The sequence below is a fragment of the Sus scrofa genome, chromosome 6 (assembly GCF_000003025.6).
Source record: "Sus scrofa isolate TJ Tabasco breed Duroc chromosome 6, Sscrofa11.1, whole genome shotgun sequence".
NCBI classification, from domain to species: Eukaryota; Metazoa; Chordata; class Mammalia; order Artiodactyla; family Suidae; genus Sus; species Sus scrofa.
In genome coordinates, this window is record NC_010448.4 from 115858779 (window position 1) to 115876831 (window position 18053).

An 18053-nucleotide genomic window follows, 5' to 3' on the forward strand; every position below is an offset into this window, starting at 1 on the left:
AATCCCTCAAAAATCATCAAACTGGACCGTCCAAGTGACTTTCTGTAGTGGTTAGAGCTTAACAGCCCTCCAGGGTGGGGTCTGGGGCTTGAACCTTACCCCTCAAACCGGGGAATGGAGCCGTTTAAAACCCAAGTAACCAAGTGGCGGAGGTTGCAACAGACTACCTGCCTTGCGCACCGCCTCCCACATCGGTAGGAAGTAGAGATAAAAATAACTGTCTTAAAAACCACATGCATACTCTTTAACTAAAATTCGCTGTTAGTGCACAACCGTGGTAGTTTCTAGGAAGAGTTTAAAAACAAAATCCCTGTGTAAAATTGGCACGTCCTTAATGTGTTAATGTGTGCCTGAATAAATACTAGTGGGAGTTGGGTCTGTGAATTTGTGTGTGCCTGAATGTGTGAGGGTGACTTGTGGGGGGAGGGATTGCGTAGAGCAAAAGTGAAAACTTACCCAATGTCTTCTTTGGCCCGCGGACTAGTTTGGTGACGCTCCAAGGCAGTATCCTAATGCTAATAAGCACTTTTTGGCTTACCAGGAAAAAAAGAAGTATCATATTATAAATGCAAGTGCACAAAATATCTTTAAGGGATCTAGGTGGTCCTTGACACCTATAGCCTAAGCAACTGAGAAGCAGTTTTTAACACTGAAAAGCCCAGAAGAAAGCCAGAGAGAAAAAAATCTGCAGCCCACACAATGTTTAAAGAAAGAGTACCCTGAGCATTATTTTGTGGCTGTATTTTCAGGGCCTGTTGTTTCAGCTTTGTACTTTAAACTCAAGACTAATTTACCTCCTGTCTGATTACTGATGTTGCCCAGCTGTCCAGATGTAGCTCATTGACATAATTCCCCAAGGCCAAGACAGGAAGCCAAGATGTCATTGTGTAGGGTATGAAATACATTGATTAGCTCAGGTCAGAAAGAACCTCAGGATAACTACATTTAAATTTAGTCTAGATTAGTGTTAAAACTTTTAAGTTGTACCAGAGACAATTGGGTAGCTTTGCAACTGGAGATTGTTATCTGATTGTTTTCCCTGGTTTGGATTTTGAATGCTTATAACTTGTTTGCATTGTTTTGCTTCTGCTAAAGGGTAATATAAATTTGCAAAATGTTAAATCTTTTGTTTGGTCTTTTTCTTTGTTAGAATGAATAGGAAACTAGCAACTGGAAAAATAGTCATGAAGTAGCAAGCACAACAAGGGCTGGATAAATTGCCTTCCCTCACTTTACTGTTCTTTGTTTTGACAAATCTATGTCCATTGTTCTGGCCGTAGGCAGGATTTCCATATTCCTCCTTTTGGCAAACTTACTTGGGCCCCTTCCACTTTACAAATGTTAACTAGAGTCCCTTCTGCACTGGAGATAGTGGGCTCTCTTTAACACCATTTGTCCTTCCTAAATGAATTACTTTCTTCCACTGAACTTAATTGGAAAATGAGGAAATGCAAATGAACCTCTGTGTTATCTCATATATAAGCTAATTATAAACCTATTCAAGTCAAGCAAGTGTAATGGCCACGGTACCTTGAATGAATATGTATATATGGATTGCGATGTAGTAAATCAGCGGGCGTGATAGAGAGCAAAGTCTGAAAATCAACCCCACCACTAACTAGCTGTGTAACCACCACATTGCTTGGTCTTTTTGAATCTCAGTTTCTTTATTTGTAAAATAAGGTGGGTAATGGAATTTTTATGAATACTTAAAACGCCTATAGTAAGACTCAAAACATAGTCTCTGTCTCCATCAAAGTCTTTTCCTAAAACAAGGAAACCCATGAATCGATATTATTTCTTATCTTTTTGTTCTTTTGGGAATAAAACTGGGCCAAAACCAGAGATCTCTGACATTTCCAAGATGTCCCTCATAGCCTTACTTTTAGCTTGGTTCTTTTTTCCTTTAGTGGACTTGAGGAAGTTCCATTTTAATGTTCCATCATTTCAAACTGACGTTATTCTCATCGCATATCAGTTGTAAAACTAGATTTGGGGGGCAGCAGTCTTATCAGTGAGCTGGGGAAAGAGGGGGTAGATGAGTTGAAACTGTCTAAATAAAACTTAAAGGAAATCTGATTTACATTTGAAAGAAATGTTTAAAGAAATTCGGTGTCCAATTGGTAGATGCAGAGGTAGAAAAAAGTCAAAGACTGAGCCAAAGGGGGCAGAGTTTAGCTCAGGATTCCTAAATCATTAATGAACTCAACAATTAAGCGTATTGAATGTACAGAAGTCTGATAGGGAGACATCTAAATGGAAGTACCCCCAAGGCACTGGGAAAGTGGGATGGGGAAGGAGGTCAGGACTAGAACTAAGGGAGTTTCTGAAAAGGGTCAAGAGGTTGAGAATGGGCCTAAGAGAGCTCCGTACAAACTGGAGCAAACCATTCTGTACAGAGAACCACATCTCCATTGAACTGAGTTGGGTCGAGTTGCTCGAAGTCACAGAATTTGCCTAATATTTTAAATGAAACGAGGATAATTCTGAAATGCTTTTGGGTAAATGGATTAAAATGTTCCATTTGTGGCCAAGTATGAGGACCAAATTAGTAGTTCTCTAAGTAGAGTCTGAAGGTTTCCTGATGCTTTTAAACTGATCCAGTAATACACATCAGTGCTTTCATTCTTTTTTTTTTTTTTTTTTTTTTTTGTCTTTTTGCCTTTTCTAGGCCCCCTCCCATGGCATATGGAGATTCCCAGGCTAGGGGTCCAATCAGAACTGTAGCCACTGGCCTACGCCAGAGCCACCGCAACTCGGGATCCGAGCTGTGTCTGCAACCTACACACCACAGCTCACGACAAGGCTGGATCCTTAACCCACTGAGTAAGGCCAGGGATCAAACTCGCAACCTCATGGTTCCTAGTCCAATTCGTTAACCACTGTGCCATGACAGGAACTCCTACAGCATTATATTTGTTTCATGTGTGTAACATATGGTAAATATTTTGGTAAATCTTGCAAAATGATCACCAACAGTCTAGTTAACATTGGTCAGAATACATGGTTACAAAATTTTTCTTTCTCTCTCCTTTTTTTTTTTTTTTTTGGCCATTTCTGCAGTATGCAGAAGTTCCTGGGCCAGGGATCGAACCCCTGGCCACAGCTGTCACCAGAACCACATCAGTGACAATGCCAGATCCTTAACCCACTGAGCCACAAGAGAATTATGCAAAATTTTTGTTTCTTGTGATCATAACTTTTAAGATCTACTCTCTTCAGTGTCTTCCAAATAAGCAATACAGTATTATTAACTGTAGTCACCGTGCTGTATATTACATCCCATGACTTATTTATTTTATAACTTAAAGTTTGTGCCTTTGGACCCCTTTCACTCATTTTATTTCCAGCACCCACAGAGCTGTCATTCTTATGGATGTGCAATCCCAAAGACTTCTTTTTAAACCTAAGATTAAAGCTTCTTATCCTATTATTTATTATAGATATTTATTACTTATACATATTCTATCAGTGAGAGTTATCCAGAGAAATAACCCATATGTAGGTTATACATATTTATGGAGAGAGAGAGAGAAAGAAAAAGAGAGATTGATTTTAAGGAGTTGATTTACATTATTGAGGATAGCCTCTCTAAAATCAACTGATTATAGATGTTAACAACAGCTACAAAAATACCTTCACAGAAACACTTAAATGTTGGATTAAACAACGGAGAACTATAGGCCAGCTAAGTTGATACATAAGACTAACCATCACAGCTTTTCAATGAGTTTTTAAGGGTTGTTAAAATCTGGTGATCAAAAACAAAAATTAGATCATTATCAGGGGTTAGTAGAAGACTCCTCTGAATTCTCCCAAAAAAATTTGGCTATCAGGCAACCATGCACATGCCTACACATTGCTCAAGCACATGATAGGAATCCTGGTAGGAATCCACAGTTTCCTTTAAATTAAAATCACTATTCATTTAGCTTCATCATTACCATTTTGGTTTGCTGTGGGTTGTTTGGTTAGATCTACTATTGCATGGGGTGCATTCATTTTTGATCAGGTGTAGATGCAGGTGGTTGAATTGAAGTAGTGGGAGTTTGTAGTTTCCCATCTGATTACAAATTATCATTGATGTAATATCTGACATGTGATTTGATTTTTTTGTTGAAGTATATAGTTGCTGTACAATATTATATAATTTACAGGTATACAACATAGTGGTTCACAATTTTTTAAAGGTTATACTCCATTTATAGGTCTTATAGGAGTTCCTGTTGTGGCTCAGTGTTTAAAGAATCCGACTAGCATCCGTGAGGACAAGGGTTCGATCCCTGGCCCCACTTAGTTGGTTAAGGATCCAGCATTGCCATGAGCTTGTAGGTCACAGATGCAGCTTGGATCCCGTGTTGCTGTGGCTGAGGTGTAGGCCAGTGGCTACAGCTCCGATTAGACCCCTAGCCTTGGAACCTCCATATGCCGCAAGTGTGGCCTTAAAAAACACAAAAGACAAAAGACAAAAAAAAAAATTCTATAGGTATTATAAAATATTAGCTATATCCCCCATGTTGTACAATATATTCTTGTAGCTTATTTTAAACCTAGAAGTTTGTGCCTCTTAATCCCCTACCCTCATGTTGCTCCTCTCCCCCTTCCCTCTCCCTACTGGTAATCACTGGTTTGTTTTCTGTATCTCTGAGTCTGCTTCTTTTTTGTTATATTCCCTAGTTTGTTGTATTTTTTAGATTCCCAGTATAAGTAATATGATACGTTTGTCTTTCTTTGTCTGACTTACTTCAGTTAACATAATGCCCTCCAAGTCCATCCATGTTGCTGCAGATTGTAATATTTCATTCTTTTTTATGGCTGAGTAATATTCCATTGCACATATAGACCACATCTTTATCCATTCATCTGTCAGTGGACACTTAGGTTGCTTTCCTATCTTGGCAATTGTAAATAATGCTACAGTAAAACATCAGAGTGCATGTATCTTTTCAAATTAGTGGTTTTGTTTTTTTCAGATGTGTACCCAGGAGTGGAATTGCTAGGTCATGCAGTAGTTCTATTTTTAGTTTTTTTGAGACACTTCCATACTATTTTCCACAGTGGCTATACCAATTTGCATTCCAAAGTTTTGATTTGCATTTCCTTGATCATTACCAATGTTGAATATCTTATCATGTACCTGTTGCCCCGTGATTTGATTTTGAGATGAAACTTTGCAGTTTAAATATGAACCATTCAGGCTCCTGATGCTAAGATAAATTTATGTTGAATGCCTCCTCCTTCCAATATAAATGGGTAAAATATCACTTAAAATAGGATGATTGGTCTTTTGTACTATCAAGACCCAAAACTCTTGAGGGCCATTGCTCCAATCATGGAATGCTGCTCTCCTAGCTGCCACTCCTTTAAGGTCTGGCACTTAGTAGGTGTTAAATAAATATTTTAAATTAATGAATGACTCTAAGACAAAGTTTGGACCACTTTGGTGAACACCTCTTGGGACCACTTCACAGTGCCAGTCAGCGGATGCTAGTAGTTTGAGCAATAGTTGGGAGTTTCACGACATTTTTTGAACTCCTTTCCTTTTATACGGTTACTCATCTATGTATTACTGAGGAATTTAGAAAGATGTAATTAAGCTGGCCTGAAATTTGCCTCATATAATGGTTGGACTGCTGTGTGTTTACTTAGCCACATTAGTATTGTTCTAGGCAAATTAAATGTTAGTATCTATTAAATTATGTATTCTCTAACAAACAACATAAATAATGTAGCAGGTTGAGTTTTATCAACGATTCTCTGTAGAACCCGACTGCTGGCCCCAGGACCAGCAGCACTGTAGCACCTCAGCCCCCGTCTCAGATCCACTAAATTGGAATCTGAATTTTAACAAGATGCCCATGTGATTTATGTCCGCATATGGAGGTTCCCAATCTGAGCCCCTGCTGCAGCCACAGCAACGCAAGATCCAAGCCGCATCTGTGACCTACACCACAGCTCATGGCATTGCCAGATCCTTAACCCACTGAACGAGGCCAGGGATTGAACCCGAAACCTCATAGTTCCTAGTCGGATTCATTTATGCTGCGCCACGACAGGAACTCCTATGTCCATTTTAAAGTTTGAAAAGTACAGCTTCAGCGAACCCTATTTAATTGACAGTAAGATACAGCAGGTTGAGGACAGTGTTTGAGGGCTATGGAGAAGCACCTTTGTAAGACTGTAGATTAGAGGAAATAAAATTTCCCTTAGGGGGTTAAATATAAAAATCAACACATAATGGAGTGTAAAGATATGCTGAGTCAATTTTGGGAGGCTGAATGATTCCCCAGATGGACTTTGAGCGGAACCTAATTGAATACATGGAAATTTTGAGGGGCAGGGCATGGTGGGAGGGCCTGTGCTCTGGGAATAGCTGCACTTGGGCCTGTCCATGCTGATCTATCCATCATTGCTGAACAGGGAGACTGGGGTGTGTGTGCGTGTGTGTGTGTGTGTGTGTGTGTGTGTGTGTGTGCATGCAAGAGCAACCCTATATTGGAATATTTTAGCCCCAGACTCCCATCTTCACTTTGAATAACAGTAGCGTCTCCCCTTATTCTATGTTCAAGCTCCTCAAGCAAGCTTTTCACTCAGCTTCCTTATCGGCCTACCCACAGTGAGGCAGCCCAGTGTTGAAAACATAAAGAAAATCTTATACCTGGAGTTCCCTGGTGGCCTAGTGGTTAAGGATCTGGCATTGTCACTGCTGTGTTGTGGGTTTGACCCCTGATCTGGGAACTTCAGCATGCCAGGAGCACAGCCAGCGAAAAAAAGGAGTTCCCACTGTGGCACAACAGGATTGGCCGTATCTCTGCAGCACCAGGACACGAATTCCACACCTGGCCTGGCACAGTTGGTTAAAGGATCCTGTAGGTCACAGTGGTGGCTTGGCCTCCGATTTGATCCATGTGCCAAGGGGCAGACAAAAAAAAAATTAGACCAATCACATGTTGCCAAGTGCTTTTTCCAGAACCACATTTGGGAACCACCTCCAGCTGCTTATTTTGCCTGTCTAGCCCTAAGACCACTGTGGCCCCTTTCCTCTTCAATTCTACCATGCTTAAGGGACGGTTCTCCCTCTTAAGATTGCGGACATAATTTTACCCAGTGTTCTTAGCAACCTTTTCCCCATTTCCCTGCAGTACCTCGCCCACCTTTGCATTATATGAGTTTTATTGCTAATCAGTTAATTAGAGAAACAGGAAAGTGTTACTAAAATACACAATGAGAGTGGGATAATTGTTTCCAGCTGATTTTAAAGTTCTTCGAATCATTATCTAGTGTCTGATTTATTTCCTGACGAGTTGTAGGCTCAGTAGTGGGGAGGCAAGTGGTGAGTGCTGTGAGTGGGAGGATGGGCTCCTGCAGGAAGGGGCACAGACCGGTGTGGCCACGGGGAAGCTGAGTCCACAGTTACAGGAGACTAGCTTTTCAAGAGAAGCCAGAAATATGGGTTCATGTGTGAAATCTGATTTTAAAGCAGTGACAATTCATTCTGAATTTTTGAAAACATTAAACCAGTCCAAAAAAATACAGTTGACTTCTAGTCTCAGTTTCTATCTTTCACCTACATTCTCCTCATTCTGATCACATCTGTTGTGATTCATCCTTCTCAGCCACCTTGTGGAGAGGGAGAGGGAGGCAGACAAGTAGGGATTCCTTACCTTCTTGGGTTTGTGTCCATTTTTACCCCTTGGGTTCTTCCAGAAGAACACAACACTCTTATTTATTAATGGGAACATTGGGCCCTGTCCAGAAAATTCTCCTTTGGCCCATTCCTCATAACTGATTTAGTTATTTCAAGCTACTGACCATGTATTCAGTAGCTACTATGTGCCTGGGGCTATGTGGGAGGGAGGCATACAAAATTCTAAATAGTCCTGTGCTGAATATGTGATCTTCTTCATGCAGTGTTGTTGTTACCAACCTGTTGTCACTCGCTGGGGCATTTTTTTTTTTTTTTGGTCTGTTGTATTGTGTTTTTTAGCTTTATTGAGGTGATAGAGTACAATTCACACGCAGTGTGCAATCTGATGAATTTTGGTAATTATATACAATTCTATAACTACTACCATAAACAAATCTAGAACAATTAATTCTATTACCTTAAAAAGTTCCCTTGAACATATACACACTACTATATATAAAATAGATAAACAACAAGGACCTACTGTATAGCACAGAGAACTAAATCTAATACCTTGTAATAACCTATAATGGAAATGAATCTGAAAAAGAACATATATATATATATGTATGTGTGTGTATATATATGTATGTATGTGTATATAATATATATATATGAACTCAATCACTTTGCTATATACCTAAAATGAACACAACACTGTAAATCAACTAAATTTCAATTAAAAAAAAAAAAAAGACCAGAGTTCCCTGGTGGCCTGGTGGTTAAGGATCCAGCACTGCCACTGCTGTGGCTTTGGTCACTGGTGTGGTGCAGATTCTGTCCCTGAACCAGGAACCTTTACACCTTTTGTGCTAAAAGCCACACAAATTCATTTTTTTAAAGCCATAGGTGCAAGTTTCCCCCACCCCCACCCCTCAAAAAATAAAATAAAAAGATCTAAAACTGAGAAAAAGAAAATGTTTCGCAAATCCTTTGCAGTTAGTCCTCACCCCAAATTCCTGACCCCCAGGTAGCCCCATCTACTTTCTGTCACTAAATTATGGAATCATACAGTAAATAGTCTTTTGTATTTGACTTTTTTCACTTAGCATGAGGGGGCATATATTTGTTGTCATTTGGTGTATTGTAATTCCTTTTGCCTCTGCTTCCAAAAATCCATCCTAAATCTATCTGTTCACGTACACTGTCCCTTGCCACGTTGCTGCTCAGAGACACCATCCTGTCTTGAACCAGCTCTTACAGTGGACCTAACACAGGACTCTTGATGTGGCTCTTGTACCTCCTTAATCCATTCACACGGGAAGTGGTGATCTGTGTTATCGTAAATCAAGTCATTTCACTCTCCCACTAAAACCCTCCAGCACCCCCCTCCACCCCCCTCCACACACCGCTCTTAGCTCTGACTTTATGGTTTGTCTCCTACCATAAACATCACCAGTCCCTCTAGCATACTGCCCCAGACATCACCAGTTACTCTCCCCGGGGCCCCCTGCTGCCTCAGCAAAATAGTCCCTATTTTTTTTGTCTTCATCTTGGAATGCAAGTCCCAGATCTTCCCAAGATGGGTGCCTTCAAATGTCACCTCAGGGACCACCCATCTCTCTGCTCCCTCTGCCCACCCACCCACTACTTTTATTGTCAACCAGTTCGTTCTTCTCAGAACTTTTCTCCTTTGCCGGTCTATTTGCTTACCTGCTATTTCCTGTCTCCCCATTCTAGGACTCTGAGGGCAGGGACCTCAGGTACTGCCATGGTTTCATCTCTGGCATGTCAAACACTGGCTGGCAACCGTAAGCTATTACCAAAAATTTTGCCAGTGAATGCCTCCTTGTATAGTTGGGTCTGGGAAGATTTGTGCAGTTTTATGCTTTCTGTTATAAAGTCTTCATTATAACCATGGAATAGCTGTTTTTGCTAAAAGCCACACAAATTCATTTTTTAAAAGTTTTGTGTGGAGTTCCCTGGTGGCTTATTGTTTGAGGATCCACGTGTTGTTACTGCTGTGGTGTGGATTCAATCCCTAGCCCAGGAATTTTCACATGCTGTGGGAGTGACCAAAAAAAATTGAAAATAAAACTTGGGGGGTTCTTTTGGCTTTTTTTTTTTTTTTTTTTTTTTTTGTCTTTTTGCTATTTCTTGGGCTGCTCCTGTGGCATATGGAGGTTCCCAGGCTAGGGGTCAAATCGGAGCTGTAGCCACCGGCCTACGCCAGAGCCACAGCAATGACAGATCTGAGCCGAATCTGAGACCTACAACACAGCTCACGGCAATGCTTTTGGCCTTTTTTTATTTTAGGGCCACACATGTGGCATATGGAGGCTCCCAGGATGGGGGTCGAATCAGAGCTGTAGCTGCTGGCCTTTACCACGGCCACAGCAACACCAAATCCGAGCCACGTCTGCGACCTACACCACAGATCATGGCAATGCCGGATCCTTAACCCACTAACTGAGAGCAGGGATCGAATTTGTGTCCTCAGATTCATTTCTGCTTAGCCATGACAGGAACTTCAAAAATAAATAAGTAAATAAAAGTCTTATATTTTGTCCCTTCTGCCTTTTATCTTTCAAATTGTTCTGTGCTATTTATATTTAAATAATCATAAATGCAAAGTAATCTTTTCCTCACATTGAATTTGGATGCTCTTTAGAAAATATTTCTTTAAATGTTTTTCTCTTCAGGAGTTCCCGTCGTGTCTCAGTGGTTAACAAATCCGACTAGTATGTATGAGGACACGGTTCGAACCCTGGCCTCGATCAGCAGGTTAAGGATCCAGTGTTGCTGTGAGCTGTGGTGTAGGACGCAGATGAGGCTCGGATCTGGCATTGCTGTGGCTGTGGTGTAGGCCAGCAGCTGTAGCTCTGATTCAACCCCTAGCCTGGGAACCTCCATATGCCACAGGCGTGGACCTAAAAAGCAAAAAAAAAAAAAAAAAAAAAAAAAAAAAAAAAAAAAAAAAATTCAGGGAAGTTTCCTTGTGGCGCAGAGGGTTAAGGATCCACCTTGCTACCACAGCTGTGGCACAGGTCACCACTTCAGCACGGGTTTGATCCCTGGCCCAGGAACTCCCACATACCACACATGGAGCCCAAAAATAAATAAATGAAGTAAATAAATAATAAAATTTTAAAAATTTTTTCAGGCCTCTCATACACCAAACATTTCCCTTCCTAATTTTCCAACTATATTTTTGTTAAGAGTAAAGAAAATGTAAGTCACAGTAAGGGGATGAATTTCCCATTAACATTTTATCATGAAAAATTTCAAACATACGGCTAAATTGAAAGAATTGTACAGTGAACACCCATATATCCACTATCTGTATTTCACAGTTATTAACTCCGACGTGTTTGCTTTTATCACTCACTTTATCACATACCTACCCACCCATCAATCCATCTTATTTTTTGACACATTTCAGAGTAGATTACAATCAGTACATATCAGCATGCATAATATTAACCAGAGTTCATCATTTGCTTATGGGATTTTTAAAAGGTAAATTACACATAGAGTGAAATGCATACATCCTAGGTAAAACATTTGCTGAACTTTGACCAATGTTTAGTCCAAACCCTATCAAGATACAGAATAATCTTGGGAGTTCCCATCTGGCTCAGTGGTAATGAACCCGACTAGCATCTATGAGGATGCAGGTTAGATCCCTGGCCTCACTCAGTGGGTTAAGGTTCTGGTGTTGACATGAGCAGTGGTGTAGGTCTCAGACTCAGCTTGGATCCCTCATTGCTGTGCCTCAGGTGTAGCCCTAAAACAAAGAAAAGAAAAGATACAGAATAGTTTTGGGGGAGTTCCCTGGTGGTTTAATGGTTAGGACTCAGCACTTTCACCACTGCAGCCTGACTTCAATCCCTGGTCTGGGAACTGAGATCCCACATCAAGCCACTGCACACCACGGCCAAACAAAACAAAACCCACATACTAAGGTATAAAATAGTTTCATTTCCCTTAGATGGTCCCTTCTTGCCCCTTCCCATTCATCCCCGTTCATGTACCCCCACGGGCACTCATTTTTGTGTTATTTTTTTTTTCTGTCATAGATCAGTTTTGCCTATTTAAGAATTTCAGAAAAGTGGAATTACACAGGATGTACTGGCTTCTTTTAATTTTTATTTTTTGGACACACCCATAGCATACGGAAGTTCCCTGGGCCGGGAAATTCCCAGGCCAGGGATCTAACCTGAACCACAGCAGTGACTCAAACCACTGCAGTGACAAAGCTGGATCCTTAACCCACTGAGCCACCACAGAATTCCCGTCTTCTTTTTTTAAAAAATTAATTTTATTGAAGTATAGTTGATTTACAATATTATGTTGGTATCTGGTGGTCAGTAAAGTAATTCAGTTATATATGTATTCTTTTTCATATTCTTTTCCATTATGGTTTATTACAGGATATTGAATAGAGTTCCTTGTTCTAAACAGTAGGACCTTGTTGTTTATCTATTCTATACATAATAGTTTGCATCTGCTAATCCCAAACCCCCACTCCATCCCTCCTCTATCTCCCCCCTCGCCCTTGGCAACCACAAGTCTGTCCTCTAGTCTATGAGTCTGTGTCTTTTTCGTGGCTAAGTTCATGTGTCTGGCTTCTTTACTCAGTATGTCTTTGAGCTTCATCCATGTTATTGCTTGTATCAGTTATTTGTTCTTTTTTATCACTGTGTAGTATTCCATTGTAAGACTGTGCCCCAGTTTGTTTATGCATTTACTTGTGGATGGATACCTGGGTTATTTCCAGTTTGGGGCTAATATGAAAACATTCCTTCTGAATGTTCTTGTACAAATGGACTTTTTTTTTTTTGTTTAATCTCTCTTGAGTAAATACATGAGCTTGGTATTGCCCAGTCAAGGGCTCCCCTATTAGTTTTGTTTGATCAGACAGACACTACCAGTCCATTTGTCCCAAGTGGTTGTAGGTGATTAACTTTTTAAAAGAATCGTTTATTGTGTAGGTAATTTGTTCATATAGTTGAAACTTAAAAATCAACAGTGAAAATACCCTTTTTCTACCACATACACCATTCTTTCCAGTTCCTATTTCTCCAACAGGTAGGTAAATGTTCTTGTTTTCTTTACCCTGGATGTTTTTATCTGTCTACAAACCTGCAAGAAACTTATACTATATACACACTTGTATACTTTGCTTTCTAAAAGGTTTTAATTTTGAGTTGTCTGGTCTGTGTGCTCCATTATATAATATAAATTTACCTAAAGTTGAATAGCCCAGTGTGTATTCTGATTGGACAAATCACAAAACTTTTGATTGCTTGTATACTTTTCATGCCAAGGTAAAAGGGTAGGGGATGTTAGATGCTACAGCCCTCATGACTTAGATTTGATAACTATACCTTTAAGGAGAGCGTGTTTACCTCAGGTCTTCTGAACTAAGCAGTTCTACAGTTTGGTTTCTGCACCCTAGAAAGTGACACTTGAGCTGGAGTAGCATCCAGTACTTTTCCATGGTAATGCTTTTAAATATTGTGGGTTTTCAACATAGTGTCTGTGAGGATTTGGGTTCAACCCCTAGCCTCACTCAGTGGGTTAAGGATCCGGTGTTGCCACAAGTTTCGCTGTTAGGCTGCAGATGCGGCTCACATGCAGCTCAGATACCATATTTCTGTGGTTGTGGTGTAGGCCTGCAGCTGCAGCTCCAATTCGACCCCTAGCCCCGGAACTTCCATATACCACAGGTGCAGCCCTAAAAAGGAAAAGACAAAAATGACCAGCCAAGTCCAAACTCCATAGATGGGACCTTGCAAAAGTAAAATAACTTTATGTTCCTTGGTTTCCTCATCTATAAAGGAATAATGATCTTTCTTAGGCATTTGATAAGGTTAAATGAATTAAGATATGTGGAAGTGTTTTAAAATTTTGTAAATGAAAAAGAACCATGTATCAAGTAGGAAATTATATCAAAATATAAAGTTACCAAACAATATTAATACCAAAAACCCCTAGGAAGAGAAGAGTAGAAACCCAGCAGATCTGGGGTTCTAAAGAAAGAGCAGGACAGTCCCATCAAGTTGTCGCTGAATCGGTCCTTATGTCACTCTGTTTAGGAGTCATCTCCACTTAGTCTGGCTGACATCAGGCACTCTGCCTTCAGCAGGAGGTTGTGTGCAACTGGGATGAGGTCCCACTAGATTGTGTCTAACACATGATGTGTGGTTCCTGCAGAGCAAAATCAGGGTGCTATGGCAAGAAAAGGGGAAGTGGATGGTGGGCAGGCATAAACAGCAAGCAAATGCCTCAAGAACAGTGCAGACGTCAGCATGCTCTGTGTGCAGTGTAGGGATTTTGTAACAGAGGCAGAAGAGACTGCTTTTAAGAGTCAGCAATGGCTAATATACTTGGGAATTTCATTTGCATTGTTTCATGGAGGAGTTCCCGTTGTGGCTCAGTGGGTTACAAACCTGACTAGTATCCATGAGGATACAGGTTCAATCCCTGGCCTCATTCAGTGGGTTAAGGATCTGGTGTTGCCATGAGCTGTAGTGTAGGTCACAGACATGTCTCAGATCCCACATTGCTGTGGCTGTAGCTTAGGCTGGCAGCTACAGCTCAGATTCATCCCTAGCCTGGAAACTTCTGTATGCCACAGGTATGGTCCTAAAAAGCAAAGACATACATACATACATAAATTCATGGAACAATATATCTATGATAGACTGACTTTTCAGTATGTATAGTATACTTAAACTTGAAGCTCTCAGATCGTGCCAATGTGTATAACCTATCAAAAAATGCTCACTTTTACTTCTGTGCCACTTAGCCTTCAATGGCTCCTACAAATAGGTCAAGATTTTGAATTCTGTTGATTATGTTAAGACTTTATCATGATCATCTTTAAGTAAACCAGAGAATATATTTCTTGACTTGCAGGACATTCCTAATCGTGGTAATTTTGACTAGATAATTTTCAACATCTACAGATGAGGTTTTTTGGGGGTTTTTTTTGTCTTTTTTTTGCTATTTCTTGGGCCGCTCCCGCAGCACATGGAGGTTCCCAGGCTAGGGGTCCAATTGGAGCTGTAGCTGCCAGCCTACACCAGAGCCACAGCAACTCGGGATCCGAGCCTTGTCTGCAACCTACACCACAGCTCACGGCAACGCCGGATCGTCAACCCTCTGAGCAAGGGCAGAGATCGAACCCACAACCTCATGGTTCCTAGTCGGATTCGTCAACCACTGCGCCACGACGGGGACTCCCCAGATGAGTTTTAAATTATTTTATAATGACATTACTACCAAAAACCCCTAGGAAGGGAAGGGTAGGAACCCAGGCAGATCTGAGGTTCTAAATAAAGAGCAGAACAGTCCCATCAAGTTGTCACTGAATCAGTCCTATGTCACTCTGTTTAGGAGTCATCTCCCAGAGAGAGGGTTCACTTAGTCTGGCTGACATCAGGCACTCTGCCTTCAGCAGGAGGTTGTGGGCAACTGAGATGAGGTCTCACCAGATTGTATCTAAGACATGACATGTGGTTCCTGCAGAGCAAAATCAGGGTGCTATGGCAAGAAAAAGGGGAAGTGGCAGAACAGCTCTTAATATACAAAGTGTCATTTAATACAGTTTCTAAGAGTTCCCAGGTGGCTCAGTGGGTTAAGGATCTGGCATTGTCACTGCTGAGGCTTGGGTCACCGCTATGGCATGGGTCCAGTCCCTAGCCTGAAAACATCCACTTGCTGACAGCGCAGCCAAATAAAAAAATAAAATAGAGTTTCCACAAATGAGCACCTAGTGCTGTTAAGGAAAGTGATGTATTCTTGGTTGGTTTCCTGCAGATTCTGCCGTTCCTGCATTGCTACCAGTCTAAAGAACAATAAGTGGACCTGTCCTTATTGCCGGGCATATCTTCCTTCAGAAGGCGTTCCAGCAACTGATGTAGCCAAGAGAATGAAATCCGAGTTCCAGAATTGCACCGAGTGTGACACTCTGGTACGTGACCCTGCTTTTGTTCATGTTACTGGCTTAGACCTTTGAGAAAATGGTGATGGCAGCCACTCCTTTCACCTATGCCTTTGACCTCATGCTACCCTGACTTTCCAGAGTTTAATATCTCAGCCTCTTCTCTTCCTTTCTCCCAATTTCATATGTATGGGCTGCAGGACTACAGTCACATGACACCTGATTTTTCAGACACACACTTTTGCCTACCACCTCCATTTCCTCTCTCCCCATTACTCCATGACCCTCTATTACCTGGCCTCCATTCCTGCCATGCAATTGCAGCCCACCCAGCGAATAGCTTTATTTGCAAATCCAGTGGCACATTTCCACATATGTCATTCTGGGCTCTGCAGTATTTATCTCTGTTAACCACTTCCTCCTTATTGCAGTTTTTCTCCCTTGATGCGACACTAGCCTGGTTAGATCATGTGAGCTCTTGCAAGCCGTGTCAAAGATTGTAGATTTCATCTTCAGTGCAGTAGTGAGTCATAGGAGAAGTATAAGCTTTTGATCAGGTTTATATTTTTGAAATATCACTCTAGCGAGTGCATGGAAAATGTTTTGAAGGGGACAAAAGTAGGGTTGGTAAAGCCAATCAAGTGGCTTTTAGGGCAGGTAGTAAGGAAACCGGGTTAGGGCAATAGCAAACAACAAAAGAGATTATTTCCGAGTGTTTTTAGGAGAGGACTTGAAGGAAATTGGTAATTGACTGGATATGGGGGTGAGTGAGAATGAGGTATCAAAAATGCCTCCCAAGGAGTTCCCTGGTGGCCTAGTTGGTTAGGGTGTTGTCACTGCTTTGGTTCAGGAGTCACGCTGCAGCTTGAGTTTGATTCCTGACCCAGGAACTTCCGCATGCCACACGTGTGGCCAAAAAGGGAAAAAAAAAAAAAAAAAAAAAAAACCCGCCTCCTAAGTTTCTGAGATGAGTAGGTGAAGGTGCTAATTTGAGGAGCAGACTCGGGGAAGAATTTTAATACATTAAATTTGATACACTGAGTTAAATTTTAGATACATTAAATTTGAACTGCTAAGGGGAGGTTATTTCGATATTACCAGTCTAGAGGTCAAAAGAAAGATCACGTAGTGAAGATCTGAATTTCTTTAGAGAACCTTTCTTGATTGTTCATCTAAATTATAGCCTGTTTTACTGTCTCTTAGCATGCTGTACTTCCTTTATGTCATCATTTATAATTACACTTGTATGATTTTTTTTTAAATTTAATGTTCATTATCCATTATCCCCAGCAGATTCCATGAGGATAAGGTTTGGGTCTGTTTTATTGACAACTGTGTGCCCAGTGCTTTGAACAGTGACTGGCACATAATAAATATTCAATGCATTTTTGAAGATTTATTTAAGACTCAAACATCTACTGATGGCTGCCTGACTACAGAATCTATACATTGGTCTTTGGAGTAAGATATCCTGATGTCAGACACAAATTCTCTCACTTACTCTGTGATTTGGGACAAGTTACTAATCTAAGCTTTTGTTCATGTCTTTGTAAATTGAGGGAAAAGAGGATATTTGTGTCGCAGGGTGGTTGTAAAGGTAAATAATAAAACATGAGTGGCTTTTAGCACCAGGGAGCATGGTAAATGCTCGAAATCAATAGCTTTTTACATTCTTCATAATCGTTATAGCTTTTTTACTTTAATGTTTCATCATAATGTAAAATTCACCATGCACAAAATCAAACAGCGTATTTTCAGTCTGTCATCTAATTCTTCCACCCTTGGTGTCTGTCAACAAGAGCATCCTCCCAGTTATCCTGGGTGAAGAGCCCCTTTTTCCACCCCTCATTTCTGATGTTCACAAGTATTTTGATCTTTCCTTTGAGGTATGTCTTTTTTTTCTTTTTTTTTTTTTTTTTTTTTTTTGCTTTCTAGGGCTGCACATGTGGCATGTGGAGGTTCCCAGGCTCGGGGTCGAATAGGAGCTGTAGCCACTGGCCTGCACTGCAGCCACAGCCACAGCAAGGCCATAAGGTCTCTGAGCCGCGTCTGAGACCTACACCGCAGCTCACGGCAACGCCAGATCCTTACATCCACTGATCGAGGCCAGGGATCGAACCCGAAACTTCATGGTTCCTAGTTGGATTTATTTTCACAGCACCACGATGGGAATTCCGAGGTATGTCATATCTGTCTCTTGCCCCAGGAATACGGCCTTCCCTTCTAGAGCCATTTTAAACTTTTCTAGTCTTTGGTACTGAAGCCAGATCTCCTTTTCATGAGCCTGGCTTTAGTATTCCAGTCCCCAATATCAGTTTCCTGTCTACTCATCTACACGTCTTTATTTTGTTTCTTTTGCCTCCATTAGATGATAAGCACTTTTAGTGCAAATGCATGGCTTATGCTTCTTCTGCCACCTCTTGACAGTGACTTTCACAGTTTCTATTTTTTGGCTTTCTTTTCTTTTTTCAGCAT

The 18053-nt window shown here is 40.9% G+C and overlaps 1 protein-coding gene across 5 annotated transcripts in view; it reads left to right on the top strand.

Annotated features, from left to right (window-relative positions):
* Positions 1–18053, top strand: part of RNF125 (ring finger protein 125) — a 47854-nt gene that overhangs the window by 1082 nt on the left and 28719 nt on the right. For all 5 annotated transcript variants that reach the window (XM_003127888.5, XM_013999274.2, XM_021096213.1 and 2 more), the window contains exon 2: positions 15455–15608. In XM_003127888.5, the coding sequence (XP_003127936.4) occupies positions 15455–15608 (154 nt within the window). The remainder of the gene's footprint in view (positions 1–15454; positions 15609–18053) is intronic.